At 35.1% G+C, this 27,339-nt stretch overlaps 2 protein-coding genes across 2 annotated transcripts; both read right to left on the bottom strand.

The window, feature by feature from the left end:
* Positions 1–8,672: 8,672 nt before the first annotated feature.
* LOC140037757 (uncharacterized) lies at positions 8,673–17,198 on the bottom strand. Its single transcript, XM_072082805.1, has 15 exons — positions 17,006–17,198; positions 15,095–15,749; positions 14,666–14,978; positions 13,944–14,090; positions 13,771–13,859; positions 13,563–13,655; positions 13,078–13,204; positions 12,125–12,189; positions 11,886–12,045; positions 11,572–11,766; positions 11,433–11,480; positions 10,519–10,662; positions 10,241–10,323; positions 9,526–9,641; positions 8,673–8,814 (listed from the first exon to the last, which is right to left on the bottom strand). Exons 2-15 carry the CDS (start codon positions 15,691–15,693, stop codon positions 8,732–8,734), a joined length of 2,262 nt encoding a protein of 753 aa, XP_071938906.1. The 5' UTR covers positions 15,694–15,749; positions 17,006–17,198; the 3' UTR covers positions 8,673–8,731.
* Positions 17,199–18,226: 1,028 nt separating this feature from the next.
* Positions 18,227–26,497, bottom strand: LOC140037756 (integrin-linked protein kinase 1-like). Its single transcript, XM_072082804.1, has 12 exons — positions 25,765–26,497; positions 25,133–25,207; positions 24,952–25,056; positions 23,176–23,261; positions 22,238–22,355; positions 21,834–21,913; positions 21,618–21,680; positions 21,389–21,507; positions 21,093–21,178; positions 19,601–19,722; positions 19,147–19,278; positions 18,227–18,656 (listed from the first exon to the last, which is right to left on the bottom strand). Exons 1-12 carry the CDS (start codon positions 26,182–26,184, stop codon positions 18,650–18,652), a joined length of 1,413 nt encoding a protein of 470 aa, XP_071938905.1. The 5' UTR covers positions 26,185–26,497; the 3' UTR covers positions 18,227–18,649.
* Between the last annotated feature and the right edge of the window lie 842 nt (positions 26,498–27,339).

The following is a 27,339-nucleotide window of genomic DNA, read 5'->3' as shown; positions in this document are numbered from 1 at the left end:
TGATTCATGCATAACTGAGCTAAAATCTCTTTCGTCCAACCATTTTAGGCAAGCATCTGACTTTATCTCGACTGGACAAGCCCCGTGATGTTGTTGTCCTTCAAAATAGTTGGTCCAGTTGTCTTAATTGACATTTTCTAGCCATCCAATGTGCCATCCGATAGTATTGTGATGAGTATAAAATCATTGAGACGAATTACCACCTATTTGCCAAAAAAACTTGATGCAAAATGGATAAAGAAAAATAGATGCTAGCTCTTTTAAACTTTTTGGGTCAAATTTTGTTCGTTGCCTTTATATTTTATATAATGACCATTACCTAGAATTCCTATTCAGTGCAAGACAAAAAAGCAATAGCACGTGCATTTTTTAATTCACATTCAATCTTTCCTGGAGTTGGGAGCAACTACTTGGACTGGATGTTTGACTTTAAATAATATCACCACACTTCACGGTGATCCTTATCTGACATTGTTACAAGTGGAGTTGCAAACGAATGAAGTCGTTCGCGAGTAAATTCGGTAAAAACACAACTTGAGTTCCGTCTCGAGTTCAATCCGACTAGATTGAGCTATTGAACTCGAGTGAAACATAGAAAAACTTAGTTTGCTAGCTCACAATCTGGCTCAAATATATATATATATATATATATATATATATATATATAATATTTTTATTTTTATAATAAAATTAAATATATATCCTTGATGTTTTTGTTATTTACTAAGGAAAATGACTATTTTATTCATTCAAAAAATAAAATAATTATTCTTTATTTTTAAAACTTGAGTAGGCTCAATCTTGAGCTCGACTAGACTCAAATTTGAGAACGAACTTGAACTCGAGTTTTATATAAAAGCTCATCAAGTTCAAATTTGATAAAATTGAATTGAACTCGATTTGATGAGATCAAAACTTGATTCAACTCGATTGGTTTGCAGCTCTAGTTACAACTTAGGGCTAATTTTCCTTCACAACAGCAAGATGATACCTTTGATATAACCTTTATTCAAATGCATATATATCTTTGCCATGAGAAGAGCATGTATAAGGTGTGATTCATTACACAAGATCCAACTATTCTCAAGTGTTCTGATCACGACAAACACATTCGATTCAAGCGCATTAAAAATATAGGGAAATTGAATGTTTAAAATTGAAGTGAAAGATCGATCTAAGCTACCTAATTTTTAAGTTACCAACTTGGCATTTTTCTTTGAAAACCTTTTGCCTTCTATGTTTTTGCTGATTAAAGAAGCTCTATAATCTACAACTGAACTTTGCTCTATAATACTTTAAAAGTGAAAGACAAGATCTAAAAGTAAGATTATGCTGCTTCACTACTTGTTTTTGGTTGTCTACAAATATTGTCAAGATATCTGCTCATGGGTGTGCTTCTAGAATGTCATTGAGCCTCAATTATTAGCAGTTGTTGCCTCACGTAACAAAAACTAAAAGCCTATTGGGGATCCCACTATCTAAAGGATGTGAAACTCTTCTGATGTCGTCTTCACATCTTTGTGAGACGTATGACTACTGCATTAATATTTGTGAGTTCCAATGTGTAATGAAAATGGTTTAGCACATTAAAATAGATAAAGAAGAAGAATAAATGCAAATTGAGTTTCTTTTTTCTTTTGACAAGGTGGTGTCATCTATTTTAGGTGTTGTTAAATTTGGATACAAAAACATATAAACAAAGTGCACACTACTACTTTAGATTTTGTTGAAGGGTAATAAGGAAAATTTCATTTAAGTGTGTGGGTAAATTTACAATTTTATATGCATATATGAAGATTTTGTTGGGGGCAATTTCCTAGTACTTTGATTTTGTTGAAGAATAGTGCGGACAATTTCATTTAAGTGTGGGGATAAAACTACAATTTTATATGTAGATGTGGAAATTTTGAATTGCCCTCACTTTGTCTCTGTCTCTAGGCCACCAATTACAATTTCATACGTAGATGTGAAGATTTTGATAGAGTCAGTGGGGGCAGTGAGAGCTTTGTCTCCTTTTCTCGGCCACGAATTATCAGCAAAGGTTATAATGAATTGAATGATTGCTGTCTTGCAATTAAGAAATTTCATTTTTTTTTAAAAGAAAATGACATTTCATAAGACGCATGATTCCATGTCGTAGAAACAAAATAAAAAATGGCTCACCTCCTAGTTTTTGGTTATTCCAAGATCATACTACCTCGTACTTTTTCAGTTGCTTTTTGTAACTAAACCATTTTTGAGAAACATGAAAAATTTCGCAATAGTGAGAAAAGAAACTCAATCTTTGTAGTTACAGTCGAATTTAGGACCTCTATTTTCTGAATTCTCAATTTCGATTACTAAACCGACATCTAAAACTTTGAAGCAGTGTCTAGATCACTACACTCCAAATTATAAAATGTTTTATACACACACAAAAAAAAAAAAAAAAAAAGGGCAGATCGCTATGGGTCAACTAGTTTTCTAAATACAGCTTATCTCTGAAGGCTGGCTTTATCGGTGACCATTCATTGGAGATCTCCAACCACACATATTATCATTTCTTATCCTTTTAGGCTATTGAAATTTTTCTAGAAGGAAATGAGAAGCGGCTTAAACTTATCTACAACGTTGATTTGGTTCATTCGTTATTGTTTGTCCAAATGCAATTGGAATCACATGAAAACGGCAACCAGAAATGGGCTGCAACAGCCTTAAACTTCCAACCACATATAGTACAAGAAACAAAGGCAAGAAATTGTACAAATGGACAAATTTTCTATTTATGATGTGTTCTTTCTTTGTTTTTTGATTTTAAGTGGATGGGCAAGTAATGAACACTACCATTAGGCCAAGATTTCGAGTCTCTGTCATCTTTGCTACATACAAGGCATCCACATGCTTTTGGTATAGTTTGTGGTCACTTTTAAACTTTCATTTTTACCCCACAAGGATGAACCATATTACATGAGAATAACACTTCGAAATTACGATTTTGAGTATCAAAGAATTTGATGCAATTAATTCACATGCACAAAAAAAAAAGAAATTATTTATTTCTAAGTTGCACATATATTGAGCGTACCATATGCACCCGTCACAATATTGCATTGTGGAGTATTTTTACCAAAAATTATAAATAATTTAATTGCCAAGATCTGGCCCTAACATGAGTTTGGTGAGACGGTCTTCGTGAAATCTCTCTTTCACTCTCCGTTTATCTACATAGATCGGATAAAAGATTATTAATAACAGTAAAATTATGTTTCTCATAAATGATTGATTTTCTAAGAAAATAGTTTGCTAAACTGAAAAAAAAAATTGAAAACATTAACGATTGTACAGGTTAATGACCTCATCGCTAAATTTGGTAATATGGTCGGTGCACATAAACTTTCTCCTTATTGTAGCGCGGAGAAGTATAACATCCGTGTTAAATTGAGATTTTTCAGGCGGTTAAAGCATCTAAATCATCACTTTTCACACAAAAAAGGATGTGCTAAATTATGTAGACTTTTCCACATAATCCTTTGGATGGATACCTTGAATAAAAAAAAAAGTTGAAAAAATTAAACGTTGTATGGGTTGATGACCTCGTAGCTGAATTTGGTAATACGATTGGTGCAAATAAAACCCTCTCCTTATTGTAGCATCGAAAAGTATGATTATTTCCCGATGGAATTGAAAATTATCAAGCAATTTTAGCATCTAGATCTTCATGTTTCACACAAACAAGCATGTACTAAATTATGTGAACTTTTCCATATAATCCATTAAATGGATATCTATTTTTGTGAGGAATAATGACAAACTAGATAGGTTAACTGTTGGAACAACAACAAAGAAAATATTATGAAATGGCTATAAAACTAACAAGAAAAAAGGCTTCAAATCGTGACTGTATATCTCTTTTCTTAAGTTTTAATTTATTCATCCACTATATTGTGAAAAAGATCAAGGATGAATATCCTCTAGAATAAGATGAAATTTGGTTGCAAAACTCTGCACTAAGTTGTTACAACCCCCAAAAAACAAAGAAGAGAAGAGTAGAAATTTTTCTAGAGTTTGTAGGTCTTTTTTGTCTGCAGCCAAAAGACCACAAATGATCCACATAAATCAAATTTCATATCCCCTAAACAGTTATTAACCGTTAGAAATATGTTTAGAGTTGTATCTCTTCAAATGATGGTTGAAACTTGAACGGTTGCAAATGAAACACAGAAAACTACCTCTAGAAATCTATCCAGATTTTCAATATTTGAAAATATTCCAACAATCGCCCGCCATTTTCAACATATTGAAAATTTCTTTATGGATCACTGAAAATTTTGATAATCTATGTATAAACAATGGTATCTTTCGATTGAACCACTATCTTAGTGTTAATTTTTTTTGCAAACTACCATCTTAGTGTTAATTGATTATAAATTGTTAATACTACTTGGTAGACAAGTTTTGAGCCAAGAGTATATGCAACAAGCCACATAAATTAGCACACACAAATTTACTTCTCTTCAATTTGTTTATACAAGTGATACATTAGGTCTTGTATCCCTATCCTTTCATGAACGTGTTCAAAGTTAAGTCCAAAACTTTGTGGATGCTACCAATTCAACATTCATATAGGCAAGCTCTTAATGCCCCACCATTTGTAGCATTTTACACGACTTGTTAAGAACTCTAAGTTCAACCTTCCAATTTCAAGCGGGAAAAAACACAACACACCTTCTAGGATGTTTTATAGTATTCAAACCACTATATCAATGTACTTTTACTCATTTAATTCAAGGCTAGTTGTTATAAATAATGTTGAATTGAGGTTCCATTGTTAGTGATTTATGGATTGGATTTCAACCCCATCCTTTTAGATGTTTAAATCATCATTTCCTTGTTAATCCCTTAGTTAAAGAATCTACTAGGTTCTCTTTTGATCTTACAAAATCTATGATTATCACACCATTTGTGATCAAATCTCTTACTAGATTAGGTCTTAATCCAACATGTCTAGATTTGCTATTGTACAGTTGGCTATAAGCTTTAGCAAGCGTAGCAACACTATCGCAATGTATGGAGATTGGTGAAATTGGTTTTGGCCACATTGGTATTTCATGTAGCAAATTTCGTAACTAATCAGCTTCTTTGCTAGCTGAAATCAAGGCTATAATTTTAGCTGCCATGGTGAAGTTGGTTATGCTTGTTTGATTCTTGGATGCCCAGGAAATTGCTCCTCCATGTAATATAAAGACTGAACCACTCATAGAAGAATAATCATCTTTATTTGTCATCCAACTAGTATCCGAATAATCTTCTAATACTGAAGGATAGCCACTATAGCAAATGCCATAGACTTTGGTATGTTTTAGATACCTCAAAACTCTAGTTACACCAAACCAATGTTGTTTGCTTGGATTGCTTGTGTATCTACTTAATACACCTGCAACAAAAGCTATATCTGGCCTTGTACATGTTATTGCATACATCAAACATCCAATCACTTTGGCGTAATCCAATTGAGACACAAGATCACCAACATGTTTAACAAAGTCAATTTTCGGATCAACGGGAGTTAAGGCAGATTACAATCTTGATGATTGAAATGACTAAGAATCTTTCCAATGTAACGAGATTGTAAAAGCAAAATTTGTCCTTGCTCTCTCTTAATTCTTATTCCTAGAATAACATCGGCCTCTCCCATATCCCTCATTTCAAACTTGCATGATAGTAACTTTTTGGTTTCATTGAATTGCTCTAAGTCAGTACCAAAGATTAACATATCATTCATATACAAGCAAATAATGACACCTTTACCACTCATACACTTGCTATATGTACATTTGTCCGACTCATTAATCTTAAACCCAATAGCAAGCATTACTTGGTCAAATTTTTGATGCCATTGTTTTGGAGTTTGTTTTAATCCATACAAGGACTTTACAAGTCTGCACACTTTGTGCTCTTGCCCCGGAACTAAAACCCTTTGGGTTGTTTTATGTACACTTCTTCATCCAATTCACAATAAACAAAAAATGTTGTTTTGACATTCATCTGGTGAATTATCCATTTTTGGATTGAAACTATCACGAGTAGCACCCTTATGGTAGCTGCGAGTAAGTATCAAAATAATCAATGCCATATTTTTGAGTAAACCTCTTGGTAACTAATTTGGCCTTAAACTTGGTTATAGTTCCATCCACCTTCAATTTCTTCTTGAAGATCCATTTGCAATCAATTGGTTTGGAACTTGGTGGTAAATCCACTAACTCCCAAGTTTTATTGGCCATAATTGAGTCCATCTCATCACTTATAGCCTCCTTCCAGAATGAAGCGTCATATGATTTGATTGCTTCATCAAATGTTTTAGGATCAGCTTCGGTATTAAAGCAATAAGGAATAGTATTACTTATTTCATACCTTGTCCCTTCAACAAGGTAAGTAACAAAATATGAACCAAAAGACTTCGCCTTCTTAGCTCTTTTGCTCTTTCTTGGTTCAATGATTTTATTTTCATTATTTAAGCTATCTTTATGTGATTCATTCTGGTTTAGCGCATTGTCAATTTCTCTAGATATAGAGGTGAATCTTTTCTTATCAAAAATAGCATCTCTTGATTCAATAATCATGTTAACTGATATTGAATTATTAAGCTCTATTATCATAAATCTATAGACCTTGCTATTTTGTACATATCCTAAGAAAATGCACTCAACACCTCTTTCACCTAATTTTCTTTTCTTAGATTTAGGAACTTTGACAATGGCTCTACAGCCCCAAACTCTCAAATGTTTGAGATTTGGCTTTTGTTTGTACCAAAGTTCATAAGGAGTTATAGAGCTCCTTTTGTTTGGAACTCTATTTAATATGTAACAAGCTATAAGTACGGCTTCTCCCCAAAAAGCTTGACTTAAACCAGAATTTGACAGCATTACATTCACCATTTTCATAAGTACTCTATTTTTTCTTTCAACCATACCATTTTGTTGAGGAGCACATGGAGCGGTGAGTTCATACTTAATACCACTGGATTCAAAAAATTCCTTTTGATAGTACTCACCATCATGGTTAGTTCTTAAACATTTAATCAAATTGTCACATAAAAGTTCTACTTCTACTTTGTATATCTTAAACATATGCATGACTTCATCTTTTGAATGTAACAAATATACAAAATAAAAGCTAGTGCAATCATCAATAAAAGTGGCAAAATACTTGTTTCTCCTTAAAGATATGGTACCATGCAAATCACAAATATCACTATGAATAAGATGTAACTTGTTTGTTTTCCTTTCAATCTTTGAAAATGAATTTCTAGGTTTTTTGTTAACAAGTATGTTCTACATTTACCATCCTCCATTTGGACATATTTAGGTAACAAATCAAGTTTGATCATATCATGTATCCTCCTATAATTAACATGTCTAAGCCTATTATGCCTTAATGTAGTAGTAGACTCAAGTACATAAGCAAAAGAAATATTCTTATTCATCTTATTAATAGGCATGACATTTAGTTTTAATATACCATCACATATATAGCCCTTGCCTACAAACATACCACTTTTGGAGAGTACAAACTTATCAGTCTCAAACACAAGTTTAAATCCAAACTTATTCATCAAACTACCCGAAACTAGATTCTTTCTTAATTCCTAAACAAACAGTGCATTTGTAAGAATTACAACATGTCCAGATGTAAACTTTAAATCTACTTCCCCAACCCCTTTAATAGGAACAGTTGCGGCATTAGCCATGTATACTATGGATTGTTCATCATCCATTTCTTTCATAGACTTGAAATAGTCCTTGTTCTTGCATACATGGCAGGTAGTACCAGAATCAATCCACCAAGAAAATCTTCCTCAACTATGTTGAGTGCAGAAATCATAGCCACAAGAATGCGAAATTTGCATTCATATTTGTAATGCCCTTCCTTCTTGCAATGGTAGCATTTCCCTTTTTTCTTCCTTTTCTTATTCTTGTTAGATTGATTCTTTGATTGATTGAACTTTTTATTATCCTTGGACTTGTTTGTTTGTCCCTCTTCAACCATGTTCACTTTGGAAGTAGAATCTGCGTCCTTTTCTTCCTCCTTCAGTTGAACATCGTTGTTCTCCTGCATTCTAAACTCTTCCTCAACACGAAAAGGGTTAGCAAGACTTTCAAGAGTGATCTCTTCCTTTTTGTGTTTGAGATCTCTTTTGAAATCCTTCCAAGAGGGTAGTAGTTTATCAATTATAGAACTACAACAATTGTCTCATCCATGAACATATTGTGTTGAGAAAAATGATTAAACATCTTTTCAAGCTTAGCAAATTGATCCATAACAGGCCTCTTGTCTACTATTTTATAGTTAAAGAAACCAGAGACAAGAAATTTCTTAGTTGTTGCATCCTCCCTCATGTACCTTGCTTCTAACTTGTCCCAAAGTTTCTTGACTGTTGTCACCGAATGATAGACATCAAAAAGCCTGTCACTCATTGCATTGAGAATGTGTTCCCTACAAATCTCATCATCCATGTCCCATTTTTGCCTATTGTGGATGTCATCCAACGTCTCTTCTTCATTATTTGTTGCAGGTCTTAGAGTAGTTAGAACATACACCACTTTAAGGGCCACAAGAAGAAAATGCACTCACTTCTTCTAACGAATGAAATTCCTTCCATCAAAACGGTCAAGTTTAACACTATTGAACTGTGTTAACAAGGATACAAAACCTGAAGTATTAGCATCACATTAGAAACTGGCGGAGTTATCCCCTACAGTCCTTCAGATTCAGCTGTATTATCCTCCTCAGCTCGACCGCCCAACTTCACTATATCTTCGACAAGAATCTTTCCATCTGTTATCCACAAAAATCAAGAAAACCACATATCAAAAAGGACCAAGCAGAATTAGTTTGGTAAGAACTGAGAAAGCTGAGTCTGAAAGCACATAGAATCTACCGAATTTGAAGATCCAAAAACTACCAAATTGAAATCAGTAAAGGTCACTTGTTCAACAATCTGTCTTGGCATAAAAAGATTCCAGTTTTGCATCACAAAGATTGTTCACAGGACAATAGCAGGAACCTAACAAGATATATTTTGTCTAAAGGGAAATGGTGTTCAAAACAGAAAGACCTACTTTATGATAAGCCGTTTCGATAATATACATTCGAATGTTCAGCAGGGACCTTCAGCACATTACCCACTTCATTTTAACTAGCATAAACACTGCACTATAGAAGTTGTACTAGCTAAAGCCGCATAAACGTCTAGAAGTTGTACTAGCTAGGCACAATTTGTTTGACCCTGCCCCTTGCTGTGGAAGCCGTTTTTTTTTTTTTTTGGAGGCGGGGTGGGGGAGGGAGGGAGGAGGAAGAGGGGGGGAAGGTCCAGTATAGAAGGAATGATCTCTGAGCTCATGAGCTTCTCTAGCACTCAAATCTATCCACAAAAGCCTTGGTTGGTTAATTGGGTTCACAAGCTCTCTCAACATACAACCCAAAACATAAACCAACAAAGCAAACTCATAATATGGACACAGGCGAGTGGGAGATATCTGCACTTACCTCTATCTTTTGAAAGGTTGCTAATGAGTTCTTGAACCCCTTCTTTGCCTAAAGTATCTTTCAAGTACATCGCTGCAGCTGCCACCTCCTCCGGAGTAACTTTCCCATCATGATCTCTACAAAAGTGCAGCAGTAATCATAGACTTGTATAAATGGAGTATTGTTAATTAAACCAGAGCCCCAATTGTATTGAGTAGATGTCGCTCATTGTAGTTAAATGGCTAAGTTTATCTTATAAACAACTAAAACAACCTCAAGTTACATGCTTGTTACTCAATAGGTGCCTAGTCTCTCTAAAAGAATCTTCGATGAGAGAAGACGAGAATACACAAGGAAAGACCAAAAATCCAGAGAAAAAACAAAGGACACATCCAACAACGGATCAAAAATATTTGAAAAAAACTACCTCACTATCTCCACATCTTTAATTGATTTACAAATTTTATTCATACCAGTTTTCTTAAAGCTCAACTTTTAACAATATAAATGTTTGCCAAAGGCATTATGTTCCTAATATTTGTCAAAGTATTGATCTTGTGAGTAAGCAAATTGAATCACCATTATTAAGTTTTCTAATGAAGTCAGAAAACATAACCACCAGCCAGTTAACTGCATCTTTATATTAGTCTGTATGTAAGAATGGGAATTTTGAAACAAGGCACAACCAGCTACACAATAAGCAAAGTAAGTATAATCCACAAGGGACTTTAGTCACCTGTCAAGCACTCGCCAATGATCACCAATCTGTGCATCCACATCATCAATTTCTTTCTCAAGGTTCTGTAGCATGGCATCAACCTGTTTGTTGCAACAAAGTACATTTTCAGATGATTATAGATGGTAAGTTTCTATATGCTCTTGTTCTTGTTTTCTAACATTTTTTCTCTTTTCTGTTTTTCCTTTTCTTTCTTTTGACTTCTATTTTCGTTTTGCTTTTCTACTCCCCTCAGGGGAGGCCTGGTTTAGTTGTTTCAAGGAACATAAAAGTTTTACCCTGTCAATTAGTGCAGATGAAACCTCGTCTGTATCAGCTTCATTAGCATCTTCAGTTTCAACACGAGCAGCTCTATATGCCTTCATTGCCTCTACTTCAGCCTCTGTGCCTTCTTTATCTACCATGCTGTTGTAAAGTTCGATCTGGCAAGATGAAGAAACTCTACTCTGAGAAAGTTAAATCTTTTTTTATGCTTTATGAGATCAGTTTATATTCTTGTCACCAGAAACTCAGGCCAGAATATTTCCCCAAACAAGCATTCAATTAACTACAGTAGTATCATGCCAACAAGTCTAAGACAACCTAGAACCATAACAAGATATAAAATTGTAACAACAAAACGTACCTATCTTCTAAGCTCTTATCCATTATGTAAAGGTTAAACAAAATATACAAAACACTTCAACAGCAATGAACATAGCATGTTCAAAATTCAGGCAGTAAGGCTCAGTTATCCAAATACAGAGTCCAACAAAGGCTAGAACTATTGACTAATAAGGATTTCGATACGACACAAATAAAAGAACAAACACAAAAGACCCAAAACAAGATACAGAATTTACAAGTTCATTTGCTTTAATGAGCTAAACCTATTCACTTTTTCATTGCTATCTTAGCAAATTTAACATCCATAGAATCCATGGCACAAGCAGCAACTGTAACAGAGTAACAATCAGCAAAAGCATAAAAGCTAGTTTCCCACTGAGATATTTGAAGGTCAAAGAATCAGACTGTCCCAAAAGCATGAACAAAAATGTCAACTTTTCAGAAACCCGTGTCTCCATAGGAAGTCATCAACAAAGCAGTTAAAGGAATGGTAAAGAAATTGATTGCTCATTCAGAAAACAAAAATTCTCTCTCTGTTTTTTTTTCCCTTTACCAAAATTTAGGAGGTAAACTGCTTTAACCATACCTCTTTATTGACAAGCCTCAGAAATGCTTCACGCTCTCTGCTCACAGACTGAAGAATACAACACAAAGGAATTAACTAGAACCAATTTTTCATGAAAATATCGGATGTCAAACAGAACAAATTTATGAGCCATTCTTACAGAAGCAGAAGCCAAAACAGCCAATGCACGACTAATTTCGCAAAGCTGGTCTCGCTTGTCTAATGCTCTTGCTCTAGCTCGTTCTTGTGCTTCCCTAGCTGTTGGAATAGTCATCTCTTTCAAAGCCACATCCTCTCGACTACCAACACTTTCCTTCTTTCTGGCTAGCTCTTCTTCCTCTTTTTCTTCCTCCTCCTGCAGTTAATTGCAATACAGCCATCAAATCAAAGCTGAATTTATGAGGCTAAAAAGCTTTCCAGCCGATTTCAAGAAACATAGGACTGAGAAAAAGAAATAAGATTTAGAAAATTTACCTTGATGAGCTCCTCTTCCATCTCCAGGAACTCTAGTTTTCTTCTCCTCTCAGAAACGGAGTCTTCTGTGCCCACAGTATCCACAACTTCATCAGGGAGTGAAGACAATGTAGCCCGTACTGCTTCCTCAGGCTTCACCTTCCCAGAAACAGTAAAAGCTCTATTTACAACATATAAACAATTAGATCAGCAATAGCCAATACAGGAGTTGAAACTGAACAACAATGTTGTTTGTGTACCTTGAAAGGATCATAAGTGAAGATGGCACAGAGTGATTGAGTGACAAATCTAACCAGTCACGAAGCTGCAAGGATATGCCAAAGTAATTTTTTTTAATTCCCAGTATGACAATTCAGTAGAAAATCTAGAACAAAGAAGTGACAAAAACTAGCCTCAATCAAGGCGTCCTCTTCTGAAAGTCAAACGTTTTTGTGCATATAAGAAGATATGGTGAATGCATGCTTGCATGTATGCATGTGTAAAGTTTGAGTTTTTCCCATTCTCTTTTCAATCCACTAGTGGGGAAAGGAAAAGGATGGGGGCACTTTCCGCTTTATATGACAAGTTAGAGCCACATGAATGCGAAGAAAGTTAAAACAACAAAATTTTGCAATTGTAAAATTTTCAGGATGCAGTCTGATATTTAAAGGGCTTATGCTGAACAACCTTGGAAAAAAATAAGGACCGACTTCATTTGGTGGAATTCAACAAGAAGTGCCAGATTAAGAAGACTCATTATACAGAAATGACTTGTGCTTTAAAGTAAGAGTGCAGACCCCTCCTGTATGACTTTTCCATTTACATACAAGAACAATGTGTTGTATGTTTCTTGGGTTAGGATAAAATTTATACTTTCGTGAACTCCACCATGAACTCCATCATGCACAACATTCATGTAAATTCTGTACCATGAAAGATTACCAAAGCTACTCATCTCCTTGGGCATTAAAATTAGTACATAACTCCTATGTGAATCACCAGTTTAAATAACCCACGAATCAAATACTGGGAGATCTACATCCAAATATGGTGCCGAAAGAATGTGGTCTAAATGATCAAAATCCAAATATGAAGTACTAACTTTGTTGACCTCATGAAAGGTCAATCCACCAATGTTGATTGAGATCAATTTTCAGAGGGAGGGAAAAAAAAGAAGTGGAAACAGCCTCAGACAGGTTAAAGTAGAGAATACCTGTTGGCGCATTTCCTCCACTGAAAGCAGTCCTAGCATGCCACGCTCTCTACAGTCTTCACGGAGTTCAGCCTCTGATAGAGACTCCACACCTTCCGCTTGAATCAATTTATCATCATTCTTTATGCTATTAATAATATGTATTAAATCTTCAGAAATGATAATACTGTGAACTCAATTAATCATACAGAGGAAAGTAAATTAACAGTTTCATGTGGATAAAGGTATGAAATTATGCAGAGGATTTGTGTGGACAACAAAACTTTTATCAGGAAATATTTAAGATCAAAGCAGCAACAAAATCTGAACAGTTCAACAAATTAAAAAGTCAACATAAGAAAACCAATTTTCCCAATTCAAACACCTAACAAAAAAAAGCAACTCCCCCACATCATTCCAAAGCCATTCTCTTACTAAATTTCTAAAGATATGTAGAAACATTTGATAAGATAGAATAGTAAACAGAGTTAGATCATCCACTTCACCTTTTCAGTCTCTTCCGAAGCATAAAACGCAGATAAGCATCTGTCCCAAAAGGACTGATTCCCATATACTTGCACATATTCACTAGCCGAGGTCTGATGCAGCAAAAAGTTAGAAGATTTAGGCATACAAATCAATCTCATTCACTTAACAAAATAAACATGACAAAGATGGTAAAGAAAACCAAAAAGCAACCAAAGCCACTTCAACCTGCTTATATTGTCTAACGTGAGTTCATCATTGAACAACTTCGCAAAACCCAAGATTTCCTCATTAGAGACACCAGCTCCTGTTCTGACCTGCATTTTCATTTCATGTGGATATAAAACAAAGCAGTCTTGAGGAATTATGTAACTATACAAACAGCATTAATTGTTTCTGACCCTGTTTAGAAATTCATCAAGATCTACTGCTGTCTTTCTTGTTTCTCCACTACGTGAGTTCTGAACTTCCTTCGCCATTTCTTTGGCAGTATCCTGAAGAAATTTTGCATATTCTATTCTCGCATTGAGCCTTCTTACCAATTTTTCCTACAAAACAACGTGTAATTAACACAGTAACAATGTTAACCTCATACAATTCTTTTAACCACATACATATGTTCTTCTAGAAAGAGCAAAATGCATGGATATCAGGAAAATAAGTGCGCTTGCACTTGTAGTTCAAACAAAAACAGAGGCCAGAGTGTACATGCCTATCCTAATTCTACAGACACTTTTGGAAATTAATTTATGAAGTGGTATCTATCAGGAATGATTTTTATCCACCCCAGAAGGCTTCTTACACTTTCTTAGAATGTCTTTTTAGGCCAGAAAGCTTCTTACAAGTGGCTAATTCCAATGAAAATAATACAAGCAAATTTTCTAAAACAGATATTCACCAGCAAGGGGTGATTTTACCAAGAAAACATGTCAAGAATTATCATCAGTTCTGAAGCTTATATTGAATTCGCTAGACTCCTGTTTGGTGGAGTATCTTCAACATCTCCCCAAGATCATGACCATCATGGAACTTTCATGAGGAGAAGGAAATAGGGAAAAGGAAAAAGGGCCTCCTACAGGTAAAGGACATTAAACTTTTAGCATTCACCAGAAAAAACTCTTACCTCTTCTTTCATCTTGTCTTGAAATGTTGATGGTAACATATTTGGGAATAGCTTCAGGAATACAGGTAGCAAGAATTCCATGAATGGCACAATAATAAAAACAGCAAAAGGAACAAGTCTAAAAATATCAGCAGTGGTCCGTGTAAGTTGCTGCCTCTCCCTCCTAGAGAGATTCTTCCCACCTGCAAGTTTCAACAACAATCTTGAACTGATCCTCACATCAGCCCAAAGGAGCTTAGTGCCCAACCAGTAATGCTGCAGTGTTGATTTGAACTCATTTTTCCAGTGAACAAGTTTCTGAGCCCAGTCCTCCCTGAAGAAAAGATAAATCGGGGAATAAGATAAACATACAAATGAAAAGAGAAACATTGTTTGATCAGTATTATTTTCATCCAAATAAACAGACAAGCAGATAGGTAACTCCTCAACCTGCTCATTGAAGCCACAGCTCTCAAAGCCGGGCCAATTCCCAAAAGTGTGGCCCAAACTCTTTGTAGAACAGACTTAGCAACTTTCTGAGATTCATGCAACCGCTTTGATTTCGCTTTAGCCTTTGCCGTACTCAAACCAACTACAGCTTCATCGCATTCCTCTGGTGAAGCTTCTTTTCTCTTTTTTGAAACCCTTTCCTCATCCTCTTCATCATCACTACCCAAATTAGGTTGCTTTGCAGTAGCTGTAGAAGCATAACGTATTGAATGTGACATCAACCTCACTCCCGTAGGAGAAATAAGCTCCAAATTTCTATTTCCATAACCAGACAGCAAGATTCCATTACTTCTATGCCAAAGCTTCCCTGATGCTGTGAATTTTAATAATTCCTCATTACTGACTTTAACTTCATTATGATCCCTTGAACAATCTGAAAACTGAGAACAACTACTTGCTAGAGAGCTAAAACCACAAGACTCCAAAGTAGGAGTAGATTGGCTGTGACCCAAGTGTTGAAAACTTAGAATAGATCGAGCCGAAACATTCAAATAGTCAGAGAAAATCTTCTGCCGCCTCAATATTGCTCTAGAAGCCATTTTCAAGTCTCTGACTCTACAAAACGATCAATTTGGATCACATCTCCCAGAAGCACCTGATCAAACCAATGAAAATCAGTATCAGTACCATTCATATTCATGGCATAAGCAAGAAAATCAGCACAAAAGAGTAACTAATAAGCACACACAAATGAAAATGAATGCATTTCCTTCTTGATTGTACTTACATTGTTCATCAAAATCAAATATGACTTATATATCATGCAGACAAACAGATACATGCAATGTATACACTCCCTGTGATGGGCCTTACCAAAAAAAAAAAACGAAATATAGCATATACAGTGCATTTGTATGTTCAACAAAAACTAGCATTAGATTCCATATCTAAAATTCGAGCTTCATTCCAGACAGGATAAATAGATAGAAATATAGAATGGGACCTGTTCTTACCCAAAATTGACAAATTTTCCAAAACTTTATTCACCTAACATAAACAACAAAATTAAGCAAAAGATCATTTTAAAATTCATAAAATTACATGGCCGTGCACACAAACAACAAATAAATCACACAGTAATTCTCAAAAATCATACACGCCTTGAGCATTTTGAGAAACAAAACTCGTGAAATTTTTCCTCAAAATCAAACCTACTAGTAAAACTTAACTAATTCACCGCAGCATAACAGCACCAAATTAGAAACTACAAATAATCACATATTTGTACCAAAACTTTTCACATATCAAACATGCTTCATTTTCCCCACAGAATTTAAAAAAAAAAAAAAAAAAACTTTTATCAAGTAACCAAAAAAAAAAAAGGAAAAACATATGAAGAGAGAGACAAAAAGTCACAGAGGAAAAGCGAAATTTCTGACAAATAAAACGAAATTGTCGCCCAAGAAATGCGAAATAATTATCGCAACTGAACCAAAATCACTCCGAACAACAAAATTTTACCTTCAAAAAACAATCAATCAAAATTTAAGAAAAAAACACTAAAATATCGACGTAATACGAAAAGACATTTTCTTCACTTACAGTACCTTGCGCTTCCCAAATAGAACCAGCTGAAAGAAAACGCGAAATAATCACAAAAAAAAAATCCAAAAACTACAACAAAAAAAAGGTCCGCAAAAATGTAAAGCAATTCTGGAAATTAAACAAAATCAGAAAACAACAAAATTCAGAAAAACAAAAAAAAAAACCGCAAATACTACAGAAACAACTCCGATCGTGATATAATTTTTCACATAACAAACATTAATCGGATAAAACAAAAAAAAAGGGAAAGTTGACTCCAATACTGAAGAAAATGTCAACCACAGGGAGGAATTCAACCTACAGTACCTTGCGCTTAAGGAATTGTACCGAGCTTTCAGCAGAAATTTTTCTCGTTAGAATGCGAAGAATTTTTGGTAGAAATGCAGGTTTTGTTCTGGTATTTATTTGGTGCCTGTGTGTGGAAGTGTGTAAAACTTGGAGAAGGGGTTTGAGGTTTTTGGGAGCTGTTTGAGGTTTTTGAGTACCGGTTATTAGTATTAATAACTAGTACGAGGACGAAAAGGAAGAATAAAAAAAAGAAAGCTGAGTTTTTTGGAAAAAAGTGACCGAGTGGGGTCCGCAGATGGGAAATTATTAGGTGTGGTAATTGTATTGGTGTTTCGGTACACAGCTGTACTATTGACAGTTTGACACCGTTCGATTTAATCTAAATATTTGTCTGCTTTTTTTCTTTTTTATTGATAATGAAACTGAAATATTTGTCTCCTTTAAGATTGGAGACATTTTGCTTTCTCTTGGATTTGGGCCTTTAAGGGCGAGTGGACTATTGAGCCCAATTACCAATGAAATTTCAGTTTGGACTACACAAATTGGAATCTTCTTCCCCTTTTTTTTCTATTATTTGGCAGGAATATATAGACGAAAAAAGAACAAATTTAATAGAAAGTTCGGAAGTTTACTAATCAAATGTTGCATACATGCAAGGAGATTTTTTTTTTTTACTTCCTAATTCTTTGAGTTCTTGATATCTAGCTATGAAGGTTAAAAAAGAGAAGGTTTTAGTTTTTCTCATGCGTAATTTTTTTTTTTTGCTAAATCAAAAGAAATAAAATAGGTAATTTCTCGAAAAATATTGAGCAGTCAAACGTGTAAAATACAGTTGAAATTTTTCTCAAAAAAAAAAAAAAAGAAATTTCAAGTGTTTTACTCGCGAAAATTTTGTCTAGTCAATTCATTTTTCTCCATTTTTGTCAACTGTTTCTTGAAAATTCTTGTACATAGAAAGGGAAGTAAATCACAAGTTTATTTGACAGCAAACGACAAATGGGATTTTTGAGAAACAATTTCCTTTTATTAAACTCAAAATCTCTACTAATTCCAAGACTTATTTGACACAAATGGCACCATCATTTTGCAATTTAACATTTTGGCAGTGCAGAAAATGTTCCACTCAGCACATTTCAACCTGCTCAGAACATCTTCCAATTGCATACAAAATTTTACCATTGTCAATTTACCACGTTAGCTGCTCACTGATTGAAGATAAAACAAGAAAAGAATAATACATGAGAGTTAACAGAGTTCAACTCGTTAAACATTACATGATTTTACAGCTCCTCCTTCAGTTTGAAGATACAAAAAAGCAATTTAGTGGTTACCAGAAAGAACTACTGAACAATAGTAGACTCGGATGTTGTTCTAGTTTCTTGTTAAATGAAGAAAGAAGAAGAAGAAAAAGAAACCTTATTACATTTTCTTCTCTTCTTCTTTATTAGGTACAAACTTATTACATTTTCATTCACTACAACCGTTTCTACAACTCACTTCTCTGTATTTCATCTCTTGAGATGTAGCAGTATGTTATCACCTTATTTAACCCAACTGTTGCTGCCAAATTTTACCATCATTTACGGCCGAGCGCCAGCCAAGTTATGCTCTGAAGATACTTGGATTTGCAGGCAATAAAGCTGCTGCTTTCCTCAGGTTTGCTTAAATCCTGCAAGCAGAACGTCGAAAAACAAAAGAGGTAAAAACTAAAAATAAAAAGCATGCATTCATTATAGTCAAATATCTGGAATCTCCACACATGTTCTAAGCAAGCACTTGATTTAATATGCTTGACACCAAGAAATCTCCAGTTTAATGCACATGCAACTCTTTTGACCTCTTCACTCTTCAACTCTTTTGCTTATCAGTGCTATTCAGCAAAGCATGAATAGGGGCAAGTAGACTAGTACATGTTTCTTACAGCTTTGAAGGCCCAAAACCATAAAAGGGGAAGGTAACGACAAGGCGGATGAAATGTCCTCAAAATTCATTTTACGAATTCAACATAATTACACAATACATGCTGTGTTACTAATTACGGTAAATTTCCAGAAGCAGATATATAAAGCTAAGAGCAGCCCACAATTTCTCCTTTCATTTTTTCATTTTTTGAGCAGGGCTGTTTGGGATGGAAAAAACAATTAGCAGTAAAACCATACCAAGGAAGCTTAAACGTGTCCTTCCACCATCCATTTTTTGAGCAGTTGGCAACAATTCTATCCATGCACGCAATGACCTCTGAGAAAGTTGGTCTCATCACAGATTCTGGACTCCAACATTTTTCAATCAACCTTAAAAAAAAAAAAAGAATATGTGGATCTTCGTAAGCAGTTTAACAGATTCCCTACATCCACTCCTCAACCATAAGTGATAATGCAATTCAGGTTGCAAAAAGATATACAAGAATATCAAAGTTGTAGCTAACACCTCATTCTTCTATTATAGCACAAAGGCACAGACTGCTAAACTTTTTTTTTTTAATCATCTTATTGATCATGAAAAGATCATTACAGCGGTAAACAGTACCTATAATACCAGCTTATTGACAATTACCACATATTCTATAATGCCAATTCAAGATGTTCATTATACAAATACATAATTAAGACTCACTCTCTTAGCTCTGAAGGATAATTTCTTTTTGTCTTGAAAGTTGGTCTCTTTCCTTCTAAACACATCATTTTAGCCACCTCTTCAGCAGGCTTAGGATGAAAAGGTGGCACTCCCTCCAACATCTGTCATGAATTCAGAAACAGAAACAAACCAATTACAAATTATTAATCATTTCTAAAGGAAATGTCAATCTAAAAGCCAGACTTTCAATAAATGTCAAAGTTAAATGGCAGAAACTTATAGGAGGAAGAGAAGGGATGAAACAGAACGCAATGAAGACTTGACGCTCCAAAATCATATTTGCACTTGGGACAATCCATCAAAAGATGCACAGAATCAGAGCACACATGAAAAATATCTATAACACTGTAAACTTTTCAGGTGTCAGAATTTTTTTTTTTTAAAAAAAACTCTTCTTATGTCAAGATCTGTTATGTAATAGTATCTGCAATATTGTGAAAATGGTTGCTGCAGATGTGAGATAAGCAATGGAGGTCAGTGCTAGCATGTAGTTAAATACCATATAATCTCAAATGGGTAAAGTGTGAAGGAATCTTTAAGGCACAGCACCCCCCCCCCCCCGGGCCAAAAAAAAAAGAAAGAAAAAAACTTTTTAAGAATAAAAGAAGGAATCAGAACTTGAGATAGAAGAGGTCATTCATGAAGACATGAAAAGCTCATGCACCATAACAATGAAGTAAAAAGGTTCTTGAGTGACTTCGGAGTGCATATGACTCAGGGGCAAATACATGGTACCAACACCAAGCCTGCCATCCCATGAAGAGTCATTTGGGGGAAGATGCTTCCAAAGAACCAACTGTTTCGTGTGACAAGTGGTTCACAGAATGCTATCAGATATTATGTTTCAGTGAAGCAGAAATAGTGGTTGATGTGGGATGGTAAATGTGGTGAAGACGTCCATCTTTTAGCCTGTGGATCGTTGTCCCTACTTTCCACAAGGAGAGACCATTAAAAAACATACTTAGAAGCTAATCATTTGGCAACGTCACTGTAACACATGGAACCTATTTGAAACTGCAAGTATAATTAGTAATTTAAGGACTATTTCTCAAATTAATTGTTCATCTCCCTGAAATAGTTTTGACTTTCTACGTTTAAAGATGTAGACTTACTCACAGACTATAAGGTCAGAGCAAGTTTCTAAATTGTGTGCCAATGGTGTCTCATCAATTGTATTTATGTTAATCTTCATCGAAAAGGAAAAGGAAGCATGGAAAGCTGTATTTAAGGTTCACAAAGCAAGGCCAAAACTGTCCAATTTTCAAATTAAAGCTTTAATGGAGTATGGGAATTTTAACAAGAAACAAGTAAACACCAAGTGAACGCATAAAGCAAAACAATAAATTTCAACAAGATATCTTACAAAGTTAAGAAGCATTCAGACCTCAAACTTTTAGATGAAGATTTTTTTAAAAAAATTAAATAAACAAAAAAGAAGAGAGAGAGAGAGAGAGAGAGAGAGAGAGTATACCTCATAAAGCATCACACCATAGGAGTAAACATCCACTGTTCTATCAAATATTTCATCCTTGTAAATCTCTGGCGCAGTATACAAACCTGCAATTAGAAAGGATAATTGTGATACTTAATTGAGAAAAAGGGCCTTTTTCCTCTAAGGCACATTTGGATATTAATTTCTCTCCGTGCAATCATGTTCCAGACGAAACAACTTCCCTATATAGTATGCTTATCTTGAAATAAATTTCCATTTGGACTCGTGCTTTACAGAGGGCATTGATATAACTAGTAGACTTTCTGAGAATTTACTTGCACGGTCAATGATCTCAGGATGCAGCAATTTTGCTCTGTCAGGTGAAATATTTGACAATCTGATCAAACCAAAACCTGCAACCTTCAACAGACCTCCACAATCCAGCAAAATATTTCTGGCACCTTACCAAAAGTTTCAAATATTAATACCAGTGTGCTTCTCAAAGAATTCAATCAGATAATAGGATCACACCCTAAAATTAACTAAAGCATTTAGTTGCCTTACTTTGGCTTTAAATCGCAATGAATTATCGGGTCTGGTTTACATTCATGAAGATAATTCATGCCCCTGCTAAGAAAACCAGAGCAAGATGTTACAGTACAAACTGGATATGGATCCAAATGTAAAGGCAACTATAACAGGACAGTAAATGAAATGCGAGGGAACTATTTTTCCTTTAAAGTTCAAAAGCAATTGTACATGATGCAAAGTTGCACTTGCCTGGCAATATCGAGAGCAAGTCTCAAAGCTTTGGATGGACTTAATCGCCCTTTTTTTTGAAGATAGCAACCTAAATCACCCTGTCAAAAGAATGGCTTATGATCAATGTCAATCTCATATCCATAGAAAGGAAATGTAACTGGCAACACAATTCACTCTAGTTTATAATTGTAATTTGGGAATGACAGCGTTGACATTTCAAATCTACTCCATATTCCAGCGCAGAGGAAAACAATTTTGTACACTGGTACAACCAAAATAAGTTGATGGAGATATGGTCTAATGGCTCAACCAAATTTCTGAAAAGAAAAATGCATGAGCCCCAACAACCGAATTTCTGAAAAGAAAATGCATGGCTCAACCAAATTTCTGAAAAGAAAAATGCATTAGACACATGTACTTACTTTGTGATACTCTAGAAGTATCATCATGGGTATTTCTTGTGTGACAGCCCCAACAAACTGAACAACATTGGGATGCCGAACCTTTTCTAACAACGTCAACTCATGTCTGAAAGCATTTCTGCAACATGAACATTTAAAGTTCAAAACTAGACCCATAGCCTCCAAGCAACTTAGAACATAAGCAAACAATTACAAACTGCAACTCCGAAATGGACTGAATAACCAAACAGCAGCACAGTAATATATCATGTCCAAGAGCAAAGGTGAAAAATACTAATAATCAAATAAAATTTGGAAAGGATAGATTAGTTCTTAGAACAGGAGCTGACTTCAAGGGAAAAAACACGTAAAGAAAAGTGAATACTTAGCAACACTTCCAACCAAAGCCAAGGAAGACTATGAACTCGCCAGTTATACAGAACTTGCCAAAGACTGAATTTCTAGCTCTTGAAAGAGCCAGTAATTAGCAAAGACCAACAACCAAAGATTTTTCCAATGGCATGTATAGGTTTGGGAAGAGTGATTGTATAGTTGGGATAGGTACATTAACAATTATAATTATGATGCAATTAGAGAGGCAAAGAATTTAGCCTAGCAGGTTATTTGCCATTATAAGTAGTGCAAGCACAACAAATCACGTCTTCTACGTCCAAAATAGGATAGGATATTAATTTGAAATACAACAATATCGGCTTAGGAGCAGAGAGGGCCAACAAAGAACTACAATGGGATCTGATACCATCATCAAGGGAAAAACAGGTTGCACCTGACCTGATAACTCAGACCTAACAGTTTTATCATCTCTAAAAGAGAATGAGTACCATGTTTATTTATTAAAGTCAACTGCTATCAAAAAAATACATTCCTACCAATTGTTTTGTCAGGCATTGAACAGAAAAAACTAAAATTTGAAAGATGGGTAGAATTTGAGGACATACATTATTTCAGGGTCTGAATGGCTATCCTTGTCAAGTATCTTAACTGAAACTTTTGTGCCATTCCATTTTGCTACTTGATATGATCCCTGTCCAAAGTTGTGAGTCACAATCAATTCACTGCAGCAAAAAGGGGCCAAAAAATTGTTTTGGCAACAAACTATAACGTGACCTAGTTTCTAACACAAGCAAAATTTTGAAAAGAATAGCTTGCAAGTAGAATAATCCAACAACATCTGTTAAACAAAAAATTAACACCAAAACTACCCTACACAGAATGGAAGTACATGCAAGTATGGATATTGCTACGCCATACCAATCTATAGATGAGAATTTGAAGTTTAACTTTTCCAAAAGGAGGTTTTAGCATATGAGGGGGAAAAATTACCTTGACACATACATAGCTGAAATAAGGATTAAGAAATCAAGAATCAGATTAAGAAAGAAATTGCAGAAGGCACTGACGAACTCAGTAACATGTGTGTTTGGATAGTAAATTATTTGAGATAATTTTGTGAAAAAATACTGTAGCACTTTTTTGATGCGATGTATGTGAGATAAAAAAGTGATTGAAAAATGTGTTGATGATGCAAGCAAGTCAGTTTGTGTAAATAAGGTGAAAATAATGTGTAATCCAAACAATTGTTTTTCTTTAAGCTTTGGAGAGAAGTTTGTTTTACAACCAAAGAAACTGGAATTTTGTCTTCTCTAAAACATCAAAAGTAATCCAGGCTAGATTTAATTGATAATAGCTGCCCTTTGACTGAAGAACTAGAGTATTGAGATCCTTCATTAGTTCAATAAACCAGATTAAGTAAATGTTTTAGCCAAGACTTTTAAGTAATTTGTCTTATTTGTTCTGTCAAGTTCATACATCTCACTTCCAGGCTTCCCAAAAATAAATCAAATTCCAAAATAGCTTTTAGAAATCATCTTGTTCTGGAACAATGGTTGTAAAAGGTAGCCTCTGTAGCATATTAGTGCGGTACAGTCATCACCAAAAAAAAAAAAAAAAAGGAGTTGATGCGAATGGGGACATTCGTATCAGGAGTGCAATACAGTGCTTACTCTCAAGAAAGCTTGAAAATATGGAGTTCTCACTCCTGAGCGATCCAAAACAATTCATACAGGATTACACTATCGTTCAGAGAATTATCAGCAAAGCCTATTCTACACCTAAGCACTTTGGTAATAAGATTCATCAAAACCATGACGACCATTTGAATTTCAACTAGTTACATTCAAGCTTCATAGCTTCAATTACCTCTTTCTGCAGATTCAACACTCACAGAACACTAAGAGATACTACGTAACTAGTGACCAACTCTTTTCCTTAAAGCTTTCACGAATGCATGCCTAATCCTCTCATTTGATTTTTCAACATATTTCTTAAAACCTCCATTAGTCATAAATTCAGAATTTTGAACCCAAAGAACCGTAAGAAACTGACTTTCTTTTGCTATCTCATATCAATTTTCAAGAACTTATGCAAGATGATATCAACCTCACCTACTTGAATAGCAAAAGCACTTCCAATAACCTTCTCCGAAGCTAATTCACTATGAGATTTAGTTTTTCTCCATGAAAGCCTCAGATAGATGCAGACACGACAGTGAGCATTTCTGGCTGTCTGACAGACCTCGTGATGCAAAACAAAGTAGTTGCTAAAAACCCACTACAAGGTAAAACAATTAATGCATACTTGAAATTTCTCACATTGAGCATTATGCCTCACAGGCAAAGAATGATTAGCAAATAGAAAAATGAAATGAAACTTGCCTTAGAGATACCATCACTTCTCCGGATTTGAATATCCATGGGATTGAGCTCATACTCTGGAACTTCCCGAGGATTAGAAACAGTCATTGGTGTCTTTCTGGTTTTCTAGGAATATGGTTCACTTATATCAGTAATCAATCAGAAAGGAAATTCTACGGAAAGAGATCTAATTTGCACTTACCGGAGCTTTGGCTCCACGGGCCTTCAAAACATTGTAAACTTCATTGTTCCCATAGTATTTGGCATCTGCTGCGGCCTGTCACCATGCAGAACTCTTACAAAATGACAAGCTGAATAATAGCAACAAAATAATTATTCATTCATCCATTCATTTGCTCCACAGAAAGGCCACTGCTTTTGCTTGTTATGCATCATATGCTTCTTCCTACCAACATTCAATTTCCTGTTTTACCAAGTTAACTGCATCAACTAGGACAATCTTAGCAGGGAAAATGTTTGCACAATCTGCACGTGTTGAACAAGCACAACATGCACCATTTACTTTTAAAAGTTACACTCTCAACCATTTATTCAACATGCCAACTCAAACCAACGACAAAATAGCCTCCATTTCTCAAATATTAGAAAAATCTTGGAATTCTTTGCCTAATTCACACAAACACTCACATTTGCTTGTACCAAAATCGTCACTTTACATTATTAACAACAACAATCAGGAAAATCAACAAATCAAAACATCAAGATTTATTCAAGAACAAAAATTCCCGCACAATAAAAAAAAAAAGAAAACAATGCACCATCCTAAAACAAAACAAAAGGAAGCATAGCACCAAACTATGGTAAATTATCTACCGTGCTGCCCCATCGATCACGGGCATCAATATTAGCCTTTCGACTCAACAAAAGCTTGACAACATCCGCATGTCCTTCGCAAGCAGCAATATGCAGAGCAGTCCTGCCATCCAAATCAATACTGTTAACATCAACCCCTTGATCCAACAAATCCTGCAGGCCCTCGACATCTCCTTTACAAGCCAAGAACAAAAGCTGCATTGTGGAGTCCAAATTCTCCGGCACAGACAAGCCGTCCTCGCTCGTCGGACTTCTCCTGATCGGATCAAGCGACGATTGGCGTCCGAAACTGAAGCGCAAATTATTCCGCCTGGGATCCATCGAATTCTGCCGCCGAAAACTGAATTTCCCGCTTCTTCTCAACGACCCAGTTGAGAATTGCCTCGATATTCCCCGCTTCAGCTGCGCTGCTAAATCCATTTCTGTAACTGATTGATCCTAAATTGAACTATTTACTCATTTAGTTTATTTGGTTTTTGAGAAAGGCATAATGTCGTGGTTGGCTCAATGGATCGAGAGCTCCCCCGCTCCCGATTGCGAGCTGGGGGAATAGGGAAAGAGGAAGAAAAGGGAGAAATGGAGAAGAAAATGAAAGCCAGAGAAGAAAATGGAGAGGCTGAGGCTGATCGAAGAGGAATGAAGGAGGAGAAAAAGAGGAAAGGGGTGATAAAGGGTAGATTTGGTGGGGTGAGTTGGTATATCGCCTGGATCGACTTAGCGAAAAAGACGTTACTTTTACTGCCTTTTGGCTTTGCGGGGGAAGATCATTTTTGTAAGATTGTGTACAATTCTTTTTTTTTTTTTTTTTGAAAAAAAAATTATATGAAAGTAGTGCGCCTTCTTGCTATTTAGTGAAAATTGCATCAAACATCCTCAAATTTTGTGGTTTGACATTTTTTGTCCATCACTTGTGAAATTTTGTGGTTTGACACCTTGTCAGATGAAACGAGGGATGGGAAGCCGTCTCATTGCCTAAAAGCTTTCTAGTCCCTCGTCACCTTCACCTCCACCTTGTTCCTCACTTTGTCTCGTTATACCATGAGTGTTCCCGTCCTACCCTAATACTATTTTTATTTTTATATTTAACTATATATAAATTGATTAATCATTCTTTTTGAATATTTAACAAAAAATTGCCTTTGAGATAAAGTTTAGAAATTATTTTGATCTTATGAATCTATTTCCCTGTATTTGATGTTACATAAAATCTAGAGGGAGAATTGCAATTTTGATTTCCAATGTTTGGCCAGTGTATTAAATTGGTTCCTAATATTTCGACTAAAATAAATCTAGTCCCTAAAGTTTCTAATTTTAGGATGATTTACTATAACTGACAAAAATAGAACAATGACTAATAGTCTACACCAAGATAGCAATTAATCAACAATTTTGACATTGCATTTTTCAGTCCCAATTAATCAGCAAATTTGACTTTGCATTTTTTAGTCCGAATGTTTTGATTTTGAATCACATTGTGGATCCTTATTTAAGTGTGCTGTAGTATGCCAATCCTTTTAGCTGCAATTAATCTGCATAAAAAACACCAATGCCAAATTTTAGTACTAGCATATTATT

The sequence above is a fragment of the Coffea arabica genome, chromosome 3c (genome assembly GCF_036785885.1).
Source record: "Coffea arabica cultivar ET-39 chromosome 3c, Coffea Arabica ET-39 HiFi, whole genome shotgun sequence".
Classification (NCBI taxonomy): domain Eukaryota; kingdom Viridiplantae; phylum Streptophyta; class Magnoliopsida; order Gentianales; family Rubiaceae; genus Coffea; species Coffea arabica.
The sequence above is the reverse complement of the archived record's forward strand: the minus strand, read 5'-3'. Positions and strand labels throughout refer to the sequence as shown.

What these genes read in the sequence shown, in the direction of transcription:
- LOC140037757 (XM_072082805.1), bottom strand. Translation starts at nt 15,693, where the DNA reads ATGGCTTCTAGAGCAATATTGAGGCGGCAGAAGATTTTCTCTGACTAT. An exon ending in CTTCGGAAGAGACTGAAAAG is followed by an intron (nt 13,205 to 13,562) that starts GTGAAGTGGATG and finishes TATTATTAATAG; the next exon opens with CATAAAGAATGATGATAAAT. An exon ending in CTGTTTTGGCTTCTGCTTCT is followed by an intron (nt 11,481 to 11,571) that starts GTAAGAATGGCT and finishes TGTATTCTTCAG; the next exon opens with TCTGTGAGCAGAGAGCGTGA.
- LOC140037756 (XM_072082804.1), bottom strand. Translation starts at nt 26,184, where the DNA reads ATGGATTTAGCAGCGCAGCTGAAGCGGGGAATATCGAGGCAATTCTCA. An exon ending in GAAGTGATGGTATCTCTAAG is followed by an intron (nt 23,262 to 24,951) that starts GCAAGTTTCATT and finishes AACTTTGGACAG; the next exon opens with GGATCATATCAAGTAGCAAA. An exon ending in TGAGATCATTGACCGTGCAA is followed by an intron (nt 21,179 to 21,388) that starts GTAAATTCTCAG and finishes TTCTAATTGCAG; the next exon opens with GTTTGTATACTGCGCCAGAG.